We start from the raw sequence: 14,383 nt of genomic DNA, 5'->3' as shown, positions 1-14,383 counted from the left end.
ACCAGGAAGAGCATGCTAAATACTAATGAAATAATCATTGTGGCAAATCTAGTAGCACTGGTTTCATTACGATATACGTCAACCTAACGCTGTGAAGTGTGTGTGTTTCATCGGCTGTGCACAGAGATGCCAGATATTTTCATAGAAAATATGTATTACTTTGCATAGAAACTCTATATCTGGTCTATCTGTTTTCACTAATAAAATGATGTTAAATCTGTTTTCACTAATAAAATGATGTTAAATCTGTTTTCACTAATAAAATCTGTTAACATTATTTTATTAGTGAAAACAGATAGACCAGATATAGACTTTCTATGCAACGTAATATATATATTCAATGAAAATATCTGGCTTCAAATGTTCAAATTGGTTCCAAATTTTAATATGAATGTTTGTCAGTGTTCATAATCAATTATCTACATGTGATTTGTCCGTTGATTAATAAACTTTTAAAGAATCACCGCAATCAAATACTAATAGATACTCAGAGAGAAAAGTCTAATTTTTTACTTCTTTCTTTCTATGAACCTGTACAAATCTGTATTAAATTTAGGAAATCTTTACAAAATCGGTACTTTGATTTAAAGTAGTATGCGAACGCAAAAATCTATACAATACATATAAATCTGTATAAATGGCATCTCTGGCTCTACACTTTGTTTTAAGAAAGGCTAATGAATAAATAGTAACAATCACAGTTTTGTTTTTATTTAAAGTTCACCAAATTAACTTTTCAGTAAAATTTTAAAATTAAAGCGAATGGTAACGGAAACGACTGAAAAATTTTTAAACGTTGAAATGATTTCAAACTGATTCTAAAAATATCGTATATTGTCTCATAATTGGCATTAGGCCGTTTTTAAGCAAAATTCTGACATTTTGAGCCTGAAAGTGTAATAGTGGAATATTTCGTTTTGATTGCTGTCGCCATTGCTAATTTATAGGATGAATAAAGGATCAGCGATAGGATGGATAAAAATCCATTGAGATGAAATTAGGAGCAGAGTAGTGAACATTTCATAAGTGTTTTTTGCTGTTTTATGCACATTATTTTAATTTCCAAGGAATGTGAATCAAATCTCAATGTGGAGCAAGGCGAATGAAGCAGTAATATGAAATAGTTATAGTGATTTTAGTGGCTAAATCGAGGTTTGAAGGCGACGTCCTTACAAATGAGATGAAATAGGGAGCCCTTACCCTAGATAAAAATATTTTGTGAATTTACATCTAATTTCATACACATATTTGGAGCAAACAATTAAACATAAAGTTACTTTACAATTATGTTCGTTTCAATATAATCGCAAAACTAAGCGTTAAATGAAAGATACAGTTCTGGATTCAATGTAATTTAAATTAGTTTTGTACCGATAACAGTTTTTCAATCAAATTTTCGATTCAACCCATGTCTTTTTCATGTTACCATTGATTTACATGTGTAAATTTCATTATTTCTTTCTGTGCACGGTAGCAGCATATGTATTTTAACAACCATCCGTCCATTTTGTACGGAGATGTCGATATTTTAGTGTAAGCGACCAAATAGACTGTGTACAGCATCCTTTTTCATGGCATGCCTCGTTTCGATTTTAGCACGGTTCATTTTTGGCAACATAATCGTTCGAATATGCATACGAGAGATGTCAGTATTTTCGAATTCAAAACAATTTTATATTTACAGGAATAATTACTGGAAGAACGTAACCTATTGCACCCACATACCCATCGAATCAGTTCGTCGAGATCAGCAAATGTGCATATAACCAACTATTTTACTCAATTTTCTCGGAGTTGACTTTATCGATTTCTACAAATTTGTATTCATATGAAAAGTCGTATGCCGTCCTACAGTTTCTGAATTTCATTCGGACCCAAGTTCTGGTTCCGGAGCTACAGTATGGTATATGTAACGAAATTAAAATAATATCACTCATTTTTCTTGTAGATGGTTGAGCCGATTTTCTCCATCTAAGACTCAAATGAAAGGTCTTAAGACCCCATGAAAACTTCTTGTTTTTTAATCAGATCCGCTTTAGCAGATCCAAAATGATTAGTGTAAAAATGTGAATTCCACATTAATTAATCGGGTTTATCGGGTTTGCAGATTTTGATAGTCGAAGACCAAATAAACTTATTTCAATATTGCCGGTATTCACTACGATTTCTCAAAGATGGCTACACTGATTTTCATAAATTTCGAATCAAATGAAATAGTTTATAATCCCTTAGGTTAATTTTATTGCCTTCGGCTACACCGATTGCCGGATTCCAGTTCCAAAAGTATCGAGAATAGAGGAGCTCAATCATTTTCTCAAAGAAGATTGAAACGATTTTTATATTAAAAAATTCATAGTAAAAGGCTTACAGTCCCATACAAAATTGGTGAAGTCTATCCGATCTCGACTTTCGATTATGAATTTTAAGGTGAAGAGTTTTCAAAATTCAAACCATCTTAGAAAACGGCAATACCAAAAAATATTCAAAGTCGGGTTCAAAACTATTCCATTTCTTTCGTTCTATTGATTCAACACCATACGAACCGGTCCCTGGATACTGGTTCTGAAAGTACCGTAAATAATGACCAAAAACTCCAAAGTGGAAATCACTTCGACAATCTCTCAATCTCAAACATCATACAATTTCTATTTTGAATTCGACTTACAGTTCCGAAATTACATTAATGGTAATGAATGATTGAAATTTCAAATTGTCATTTAAGGAGTGTATCGAAAATAAGCTATCCACAAAATTTTCTTTCAAATTATGAAAAAAACGATATTTTATTCAAACTAAAAATTTATCCTTTATTGTACGAGAGCATAATGAAAACCGGATGAAATTTAAGTTATTCCTTCACGATTTTTCGAAATTTTGAATTTTGAACGCTCTTCATCAAGTTCCGGACAAGTGTTGCATCGCATTTTTAGGACGAGTGCGACCAAGTTTTTTTGAGCTCCTGCATGTTCCCAGCTGCCTTATCAGTCTTCTTGAAGACCCTCTTCACGATTGCCCAGTAACGTTGAATTGGTTGAAACTGAGGGTAATTCGGTGGATTGATATTTTTCTCAACGAAATGTATACCCTTTTCCGCAAGCCAATTGAGAGTGGCTTTGCATAGTGAGCCGACGCTTAATCCAGCCAAAACAGTGGAGGTGTAGCTTCTTATATAAAAGTAATCTCTTCTGGAGACACTCAGATCGATAGATTTCTAGTTCCGGTAGTGTAAAAAATGGTTGACTTCAAACCACAGGAACATATTGCTTGCCATACCAGTACCTTTCGACCGAATTCCTCTTGAATCGACCTGTACGCATCGCTCACATCCTCCCCAACGACGACAGTAAAGTATTGTGGATCTGGAAGGGTTTTCAAGTCCTCTTTTACATAAGTCTCATCGTCCATCAAAACGCATGCATCCGGACCCTGCAAAAGACGCCAATACAATTTCCAAGCGCTTGTTGCTGTTCGCTTCTTCTGTTTTACACTTTGTTTCGAGATTTTCTGCTTCTTGTAGGTCTTCGCTGGACGCTGGATCATTCCGACACTCGTTCCTGTTTTTTTGGCCAAATCACGTATTGACATTGATTTGTTCTTCATGATTCGAGATACCACTTTCTGGTAGAGTTGGGTTGGAAGAACCGGATTTTCTGCCTCTTCCTAGTAGCTCATCCTAAGAATAGTGTTCCCCGAACTTATTAATGATGGTTTTAACACTGGCATGATGAATTCTAAACCGCTTCGCCAATTTTCGCATAGTAATATCCTTCTCACTTATCCATGTGTCTAGAACCTTATGCCGTTTTTCATTGAAAAACACTGGTGGCGTGGATTGCTCTGATTTTTCACTTTCGAGCAGAAATGCAACATTCTGACGTAGTTTCTTTGCGATTTCTGCTCGAAAGTGCAAAACCAGAGCAATCCACGCCACCAGTGTTTTTCAATGATAAACGCCATTAATTTTCACTCCCTTTTCAATACGCGACATTTTGAAAACGCAGAATTTCAACCGTAAAAACAAGTAAACAAACGAAAGCTGGCAGCCAAACGCACAGCATGCTGTGATCTGAGCATAAAAAACTATCACAAATACATGCGTACAACATAAATGTATGTGGATAGCTTATTTTCGCACTCCTTAAAACGACGATCATTAAATTAATTTCATGAAAACTATGAACACCGCATAACATTCATGAACAAAAACACAAGCGGATTGATAAAAAGGTATCATTTCAGCACTTTTTTCGATAAAAACCAAAAGAGAAAATAAAGTAAAGATTCAAAACATGTTGAGAGAATATAAAAAAAACATTAAAACTTTGTGAAATTTTGTCCCTAACCGAGGAAGTCCAATCGATATTGGATCCGAGGAAGAAATTAATAGGTTGTCAAAGACACGCACGGAACGACTGAAATTAGCTCTGCGCCTAATTCGTTTTACTGCTTTTTAGTTGTTTTTAACAACAAAATTATCAAAATAACTAATAAATTAGTTGAAATTCAAAATTTACTTTGCTGAAAAAAGATTTTGTTTTCAGAGAATGTGATTAGTTGGCAAATATTCTGGACACAAACTAAGAAATTTTCAATCCAACACGAAATTTTCACTATCAACAAATTTTGTGGTTGAAACCATAAAAAATGACAGCTCAAGGAAAGCAAAAAGGAAATTAGTTTTGTTAGAACAAGTTTATTAGTCAACAACTCATGAGAAGTTCCAAGCAACACAATTCATTAGAAAGTATAGTTTAGTTGAAACTGCTTGCAAATTGTGTTGATGTGTTAAAAATTCCGTAAACTCTTAGTGGAAAGTGTTTTTTGTGCAGAATCTGTGCACAAATGATATGAATTTAAATAACAATGTTTTTTACGTGGAACAGTAAAGTCAGTTTCTGTTATACTGCACTCTAATTATATATGTCAAACGAAATGCGTTGTATCTCCCAACATGACAATATTGCAGCTGGTTATGGTTTATTCAGCACAAAGCAGCATCGAAACAAGTAGAAAGGTAAGTTTTCTTCTGTTCACAACAAAGTTTTGGATCTAGAAAATAAGATCCATCACAGTTTGCGTATAATACTCGTAGTGGGCGGTTGCTTTTCTCTGTAGCTGTCCTTGTTGTTTTCGCTCGGGCTACGTCGTCCGGAGTACTAATTGTATTCGGTTTTTGCTGTCGGAGTGCAAAAAGTTTTCAGTGAGAGAGTCACTGTCGCACAAGAAAATAGTGATTTTGAATACAAATAGTTACGCTGATAGCAGACTGCCTGAGTTTAATTTTCTTTTATGTCTTTTCCGAATACTGCACGGGAAGTCACTATCGTATTTATACCTGTCAAAATATTAAAAACAATTGCAAATGTAAAATTTTTTTAGTGGCTAGTAGTCATTACAGTATGAACAATTTTTCGATGACAGCTGCAGATGGCAGAATCTAATGTTGGCTTTTGAAGCCAAATAAAAATTTGACAATTCTCCAAATTCAGTGATATAAAAACAACCAAATGATAATCTCTTTTGCAAAATATGGCAATGGATAAGTACGTTCATTTAAACATGTTCTTTTTGTAATTCGGAGATATACCTTATGATCAAAAATGAACCGGAATTTTATTAAAAAACGTGATTAATCCACCTTGCAGTGAGATGATACCTTTTTTTTATCAATCCGCATATGTTTTTTGCATGGATATTCTTAGGTGTTTTAGTTCTCATGACATTATTTTAATTATCGTCGTTTTAAACAGCAAATTGAGATTTTCATCACTCATTACCCTGTAATGTCGAAACTACAAATCGTATCGAATTTCAATCTTAACGTATGACAATCGATTGAACATTCCTTGAGATGTCGAAGTAAGTTCCACTTTAGAGTTTTTCGTCATTATTTATGGTACTTCCAGAGCCGGTATGCAGGAACTAGCATAACCCAAAATGATTCGAATCGCCATAAATTAATACGCCAAACAATTTACATCTTCGATATCAGTATGAATTTTAAAAACTCATCATCTGTAATTCCAGAATCGGATAAAATTCACCAATTTTGTATGGGACCTTAAGTCCTTAAATTACGTTTTTGTTTTTAAAATTAAATTTGGCCTTTTTGAGAAAATGATTGAGCATTGAGAAACAATTTGATACTGGAACTGGAATTCTAAAATCAGTGTATCCGAAATCAGTTAAATTCACCTGAGGAGTGTGTAGACATCTTTAAGAAATTGTAGTGCGAATTAAAATTTGGGGGTATATTCCGAATATAAAAACCAATACCGCTTAAACTGAAATAAATTTATTTGATAATCGACTATACAAATCTGCAAACCCGATAAACCTGATTAATTTATGTGAAATGGACATTTTTATACTAATCACCCTGCATCTCCTAAACCAGAAGTCGAATCTGACTAAAAAGTATGATTTTTTATAGGATTTTAATTCCTCTCATTTGAGTCGTAGATGATTCTTAGATTTCATTTGAATCTTAGATCGGTTCAGCCATCTACGAGAAAAATTAATTGCATAATTTTAATTTCGTTTCACATATCATCCTGTGGTTCCGCAATCAGAAGTCGGATCCAAACGTAATTCAGGAACCTTGTTTGGGAGTACACTACTTTTCATATGAATCTGAGTTTGTAGAAAACGGTTTGGCCATCTCCGAGAAAATTGAGTGAAATTATTTGTCACACACGCATTTGCTGATCTCGACGAACTGAGTCGTATGGTATATACGGAAGTCATGTTCTTCCAGCATTTATTGTTGTAAGTAGTTTAAATCAATATAATTATGGAATTACTTCCAACTCGAAAATGCTGATATCATCTGGTTTACATATTTATTTATTTATTTATTTATTTATTTATTTACATATGCCATATTCGAACGATTATGTTGCCAAAAACGAACCGTGCTAAAATCGGTCCGAGGCAAGTTGTCATGAAAAAGGATACTGTACACAGTCTTTTTGGTACTTAGAAACAATTGTATGTAACAGTATAAAAATTCGTGTTTCACGTTGCTCCCAAACATTGCTTTGTCATACAGCGCTCAAAACTCCTACTGCTGGAATAGGGGGAAAAGTCGTTTACACAAAAATTTCGATATCCCCGTTAAAAATGGACCAATTTTAACAATCTATGACTTGTTGGATAGCTATTACCGTGCGGAATCTAAGTATAAAAACAAAGTCAGTTTTCAAGGTCAAGTGTGACAGATATTGTCAAAAAACTAAAAAATTTGACATTAAATTTCGTATAACTCAAAAAGTAAACATCCGATCTCAAAACCAATCAATAGCGTTTTGGGTGACGGGGAGACCTTTCATTTGCAAGTTTGATCAAAATCCGTCCAGCCATCTCTGAGATCTCGACCTCTTAGTTGACAACACACATACACACACACCCACACACACCCACACACACACACACGCGGACATTTGTTCAGTTCGTCGAGCTGAATCAATTGGTATATGACATTCGGCCCTCCGGGCCTCGGAAATTTTTTCTAAAGTATGAGCGAATTCTATACCTATTTTTTTATATATAAAAAAAAGTAAAACGCAAAATTTCAATTTTTAATAAATTTCTTTATAATCGCCTTCAAAGTACTCTCCTCCTGCGGCAATACATGCATGCCAACGCTTGATCCAATTTTCCATACAATTGGTTGAGTTCGTTGGTTGGCCAAAAACTGCGCGTTTCAAACCCAACAAGTTTCAAACCCAACAATCCCCCCCCCACCTCCGTATCACTCGTATGCCTGTGTTTTTCCTAGACACGATTCACCAAAGGCCTTTTCTAACATTTTCAACGTTTCGGAACACTTTATTCCATTTGCACCACAAAATTTGATGCACGCACGTTGTTCTAAATTTTCATCCATTATAAAACCGCCACACGAAAATTTTTCAACTTCTTTGTATAGACGCCAAACAAAAACTAATCGTACGTAGTGACAACGTTGAGAGAATAAGACAAGCGCGGGAATTCTAAAATGAAAATTCCGGTTCTTTTTTGATTATAAGGTATACTGAGAAATATTGTCAGCATTGTTAGAAATTATAATTGATTTCTAATACCTTGTTGAAATAAAGCAAAATTACACGATTTTATTTTATTTAAACACACGAATTATTAAGTGTGGTGTTTAAGATCAATATTTTAATTTAGCTAACATCAGTAAAAATATTATATTACATATACTATTTTGACTAAAATCAACTGTCGACATGAGTTCAAATAAAAAAACCCTTCTTAATCCACCTAGTGGTGTGATAATGCCTTTCTCTTCTTTCATAACAGTCTCATGAAAATATGTTTCATACTTTTATTAAATAATTTTGGATGCTAATTTTGACACCAATTGATTCAGATTGATTCAAGTAGTTCACAAAAGCATGCTTCAGTGTTTATGTCACACAATCAGCATCATTTTTAGAAACTAGTGCTTGACATTTGCGTTGCCTATTTGTAGTCCCAGAAAGTTGATATTTTCAAAATATTTTTTTTTGAGATGACACCAAATTTCGATATTTCATGCAGTTTTAAGAGTTTCGGCATCAAAAAAAAATTTTCGATTTTGGAAATTTCATGTACTCCCCCCTATGGTGCTTTTTCAGGATCGAAAATTGTCAAACCTTTACCACCGGGCAGCACCCCTTACGCATGTCTGATTCAGGTCAAATTTTGCATGAAGGCTTTTTTCGAAGTACTTAAACTTTCGAGCACTAGAACTTAACGAAAATAGAGGTGATCCCAAAATTTTGGCACCCATATATATATAAGAGCGGTAAAAATCAATGTGTTTTGTCGGTTACGTCACTTATACAATCATATCTCCGGAACCAAAAGTCACAGCCATTTGATCTTCGAACTTGATCAATAACCCGACAGTAGCTTTCAAACGAGCCCAAGTTTGTTAAAATCGGTTCAGCCATCTCTGAGAAAATTGAGCGCGTTCAAATTCGACGCTTTTTGTCGGTTACGTCACTTATACAATCATATCTCCGGAACCAAAAGTCACAGCCATTTGATCTTCGAACTTGATCAATAACCCGACAGTAGCTTTCAAACGAGCCCAAGTTTGTTAAAATCGGTTTAGCCATCTCTGATAAAATTGAGCGCGTTCAAATATCTTCTAAAAGTGCACACACACACATACACACAGACATTTTCCGATCTCGTCGAACTGAGTCGAATGGTATATAACACTATGGGTCTCCGAGGCTCCGTTCGAAAGTCGGTTTTTCCAGCAATTCTAATACCTTTCTATAGAGAAAGGCAAAAAATGATGATATCAATAATGACTTTAGTTACATTCAACATTTTTAATTAGTTGTAATCAATGAAACTGATACCAAAATCAACAAACAATATTGCTAACATCAACTAATAATATCAATGGAAATTAACAAAAATATTATTGAATTTATGAGCAGATTCTGTTGAATTCAACCATTCATCTTTGTTGAAAACAATATTTCATTTGCTAAGTCAACTAAAAAATTCGTGGAATGAAAATGGAGTGTGTCTTAGCTAAGAAATGACAGCACGTTGAATTTGGGCATTTAATAAATAAATTGCAATTTCAACAACGGTTCCAACATATTTAAAGGAACAAAGTCAAATTAGAAATAAAACGAATTTTTGTAATCCTAAAAAATAACTATCTAAAATCAGTATATCAACTGATTTTTTCGCCAAAATGCTGATTTCGGTCTTCGCGTGTGAAGACAATGAAATGTATTATGTGCTTTTCGTTCGATTTCTGAATGTTTGATAAAAATTTCATTCCTCTTCTCTTCCTTTTGGCTCAGACCATGTTGTGTTGTCAAACTTATACAGGGTGATTTTTTAAGAGCTTGAGAACTTTTTTAAACAATAAAACGCATAAAATTTGCAAAATCTCATCGGTTCTTTATTTTAAACGTTAGATTGGTACATGACATTTACTTTTTGAAGATAATTTCATTTAAATGTTGACCGCGGCTGCGTCTTAGGTGGTCCATTCGGAAAATCCGCTTTTTTATCGACAAATTTTGTTCAGCGATGAGGCTCATTTCTGGTTGAATGGCTACGTAAATAAGCAAAATTGCCGCATTTGGAGTGAAGAGCAACCAGAAGCCGTTCAAGAACTGCCCATGCATCCCGAAAAATGCACTGTTTGGTGTGGTTTGTACGCTGGTGGAATCATTGGACCGTATTTTTTCAAAGATGCTGTTGGACGCAACGTTACAGTGAATGGCGATCGCTATCGTTCGATGCTAACAAACTTTTTGTTGCCAAAAATGGAAGAACTGAACTTGGTTGACATGTGGTTTCAACAAGATGGCGCTACATGCCACACAGCTCGCGATTCTATGGCCATTTTGAGGGAAAACTTCGGAGAACAATTCATCTCAAGAAATGGACCGGTAAGTTGGCCACCAAGATCATGCGATTTGACGCCTTTAGACTATTTTTTGTGGGGCTACGTCAAGTCTAAAGTCTACAGAAATAAGCCAGTAACTATTCCAGCTTTGGAAAACAACATTTCCGAAGAAATTCGGGCTATTCCGGCCGAAATGCTCGAAAAAGTTGCCCAAAATTGGACTTTCCGAATGGACCACCTAAGACGCAGCCGCGGTCAACATTTAAATGAAATTATCTTCAAAAAGTAAATGTCATGTACCAATCTAACGTTTAAAATAAAGAACCGATGAGATTTTGCAAATTTTATGCGTTTTATTGTTTAAAAAAGTTCTCAAGCTCTTAAAAAATCACCCTTTAGAAAAGTCTTATCATAATTTGAAACAGCTATTTCGAGAATCTTAAAAGATTTGGCGTTCTCTTTCAACAAGCTGCACTAAAAATCTCAAAGTTGGCCTCAAAAAGTTCTGGTCGTTTTCAATGGACTGTTTGCTAATTGATAGTGTCATTTTTTTAATATATTGCTCTGCCACTAGATATTATCATTAGTCATTACTCCCGAAATACTCGCACCTTCAATTTTGCAGAACAAACTGTACAAATGGGTAATACTTTCTGTTGCACTATACTACCACTAATCACTGATTGACATTGATTTTGAAGTACATGGGGCGCAGTATTTAGAATGAGAATAAAACCTGCACGGAAAAAAATTGACGATAAAGTAGTACGTCTTCATCTATCATCAAAACCTTCGGAGCCTGTGTTGCGACATATTACTACAACATTGAATGTGTTTGAGAGTAGTATCGTTAGCTAGAAGCAATATTTTCGATTCTATAAATCTTCGATCCTGCAGCGTGCATTATGTATGGTTACGGAATCAGGTAGAGTGAAATACTCCGCCATAATTATGAGACCATTTTTACACACGAATTGGAACGATGCAGTAAATCCAACTTTAGCCAATGGTATCAAATGGGAAATGAATTGAGAACGTAATAATAGTAAAACTGCATTTTTATGGAACATATGGTAGATCATAGAAACAAGTCATTTTACTCACTGTTAAAAGATGCAGTTAAACCAGACACTGGGGAGTACGCAGACAGTACAAAAATCACGAATGCTAACATCTTGCCCTACTGTTCAGCAATCCCGATTCCAATTGCAAGTCCGGAATAATACTGAAACATATCAGCTAGGAAATGTTTACTACTGGCTTCGGATTTCTCGACTATAATGCATGAGTTTATAAAAAAAAAGCCATAACTAGCTAAAATGCGTAGGGTAAAATCAATCATTACCAACCTTCAAAACTACATGTGTTTGTAGCACCTACTAACAAGTGAGGCCGCTTTTGCAAGCTGCAAAACACAGTAAATATGTGATCGTGGAAAACCTAACAATTAAATCATGAACGGACCGAATCAGTCCACCTACTCAATGCAATGTGGCGGAATGTTATGTGATTATTTTCCTATACCTAATATGATAGTCACTTTTCACGAGCATCTTCAAGCAATCGTAGCCGTTCTGATACCGTGGAATCATTTCCATTGTGGGCGGTAATGCAGCTCGTTCAGTTTTGCGTTACGTACGGGAATCTCTTATTAATTATTAAGGGCTATCGATCGATGAGATGTGTGGAGCCCTTCCAAGTGACACGTGGCTTTCGCTAAGAGGAAGTTTCGCTATTCTTAGTTATAATGCGATCCGGATTTGGAATTAGAAGCTATTGATGCTATTTTTATGTGACTGAATGTTTGTAGAATCTACGAGTATCTAAGCATTGTTCTTTGCTTTTTTAAATACAATGAGTAGTAAATAATTCAAACAATTTATTGATTTCAGTCCTCATCATACCGCTTTGATATTAGTCGAATAGTCATGATTCTTATTCCATTTAGTACAGGTTTACCAGTGTTATATACATCGCACAAAATAGATAACGTTATTAGTAACGAATGATTAAAATAATTGATATTTCAACAAGGAAAACAACGCCAAGTCTTTCGAATTTACTGAGAAAACAGCTTCAAATTTTCAAGTTTTTGCGAGATAGCTGATAAATTATTTTTCGACATGTTTGCTTTTTACCATGATCCAGATGACCGGTAGGGTTAGCGTCGGAAAATTGCTAGAGCCAATCCAAAGTAGAGATGGCAGATGTGGCTTTTATATTTTGGCTCTTTGTCCTTTAGAAAAGCCCGATTTCTGTTAACAGGCTAGACATTCAGAGCGTTTTAATTCTTCGTGCAAATCATTAAGCAACCAAAATCCTGTTCTGAGAAGCACCCTCAAATACACTCATCTTTGAACGGATGTTTGACATCTATTTGATTTCTAAACCAGACACGCTTCATTCGAGCAAACGCCCAAAAAGTTGCTTTATCGAAAAAAAATCTTTTTCGAGTAATCGAGATTCTTTGGCTACTCCGACACTTGCACTAAGAATGGGGCTTGAGTAAGAACTAAACATATGTGCTATCAATTCGTCTTAATTTTTATGTTGTTGTTTACGTTTCGTCTTAGACTCATCAGTGCATAGCAGTTCAAATTGAACTGCCGAGCTTTGCATTGAGCAGTTCAATTTGAACATTCACAAAAGTCCTTAGCAATTTTTTTGTATCTTTTCAACCCCCTTCCAAACATAAAATTCTTATTTTTTTTATGTGGAACACATCTTCATTTTCTATATAAAGGTGCAAATCAGAAACTCAAGAAAAAATACACGTAGAAATATGGTCAGGTTTTAAACACTTACAGCTAAGTATATTTTGTATCAATTATTATTATTATTTCATTATTTGATTGGAAATATTTCTAAGATTCGATTGGAATATATCAAGCCCCGTATTTTCAATAATAAATGATTGAAATTTTGATTAGTAGATAGCTGTGTCCTATTTTGTCTGCTAAAAATCTCTGGCATATCGGATTTCCCTGCCATAGACGACAGTTTTGACGGAGTAAGCGATATATCAAAGGGAAAGCATCGCTCTGATTGGTCAATCGATGCAAAAGCGAAGCTGTTGGAAGCACGCGAATCTATAAATAGAAGCAAAATTATAGCTAACGTTTCAGTCCTACGACCCGGTGGATGTTGTCGACCCGCATCGGCCCGATCATCGGGCCGATTATCGGACCGATTGAGCACGATATAGGGCCGATTGTAGCGCTTCGATCGGCCCGCCATCGGACAATTCTGCACCATTTGCATCAATCGCGTCGACCTAAAAAAGCTTTATGTTTACATTATGTATCGCTAGAGAAACAGAGCGAAGGAATATCAAACAAGGCATTTTGGAGCCGACGTCTCCCCGATAGGGTGTGCAAGAGTGTTAACCCTTATGCACTCGAATGGGTACCCGGGTACCTTTTCGAATTTCAAAATAAGAAATTTCTGAGTTAGGTTTAAACTAAGATTCTGCAATTCGGTCAATTCCAAGAACTAGTTGGACCATAACTTCTCATGCTTTGACTTTTCATTTTACAGTAAGGGGGGTCGAATGGGGGGGCTCAAATTTTTTTTATTACGTAAACACCCGAATGGGTACCCGGGTACCCACAAATAAAAATGCTTGTAACTAAGGCAAATTCCATCCGATTTGAATTTTTTCAGTACGGGTAAATTCAGAAATTAATCCACTTTTCGATGGCCGTGTATATTGCTGTAGTAGGTTCTTCTGGTTCCCGTTAATCCGGATTTCCGTAGAATGTTCCGACACTTGTGTTTTCCACCATAAATGTCATTTACTAATTTGAAACTTTTCCAAACCAGCTATTTGAGAAAGGCCGTACCAAAATGAACCTTTTGTAGAAAAATGACGTCATCTAAAGGGTAGTTGGCCTATTCTGGACTTACTCTCATAGAACGAAAAAAAGGAAATATAAATGAGAACGAAACTGTTTGGGAAGTAACTTCGTGATGTTTCGAAATGTTTGTTGCCAGAATTAAAAATTGTAT

General features: G+C 35.2%; 1 protein-coding gene across 1 annotated transcript in view; it reads right to left on the bottom strand.

Moving 5' to 3' along the window:
* The window catches only part of LOC131438915 (nose resistant to fluoxetine protein 6-like), a 30,079-nt gene extending 18,444 nt beyond the window's left edge, over window positions 1-11,635 (bottom strand). The window contains exon 1 of the mRNA XM_058609310.1: window positions 11,480-11,635. Coding sequence (XP_058465293.1) covers window positions 11,480-11,549 — 70 coding nt within the window. The 5' untranslated portion in view covers window positions 11,550-11,635. The remainder of the gene's footprint in view (window positions 1-11,479) is intronic.
* Window positions 11,636-14,383: the final 2,748 nt, after the last annotated feature.

Source organism: Malaya genurostris, chromosome 3 (genome assembly GCF_030247185.1).
Source record: "Malaya genurostris strain Urasoe2022 chromosome 3, Malgen_1.1, whole genome shotgun sequence".
Lineage (NCBI taxonomy): Eukaryota > Metazoa > Arthropoda > Insecta > Diptera > Culicidae > Malaya > Malaya genurostris.
Note: the sequence above shows the minus strand (reverse complement) of the source record. Positions and strands in the feature narration are given on the sequence as shown.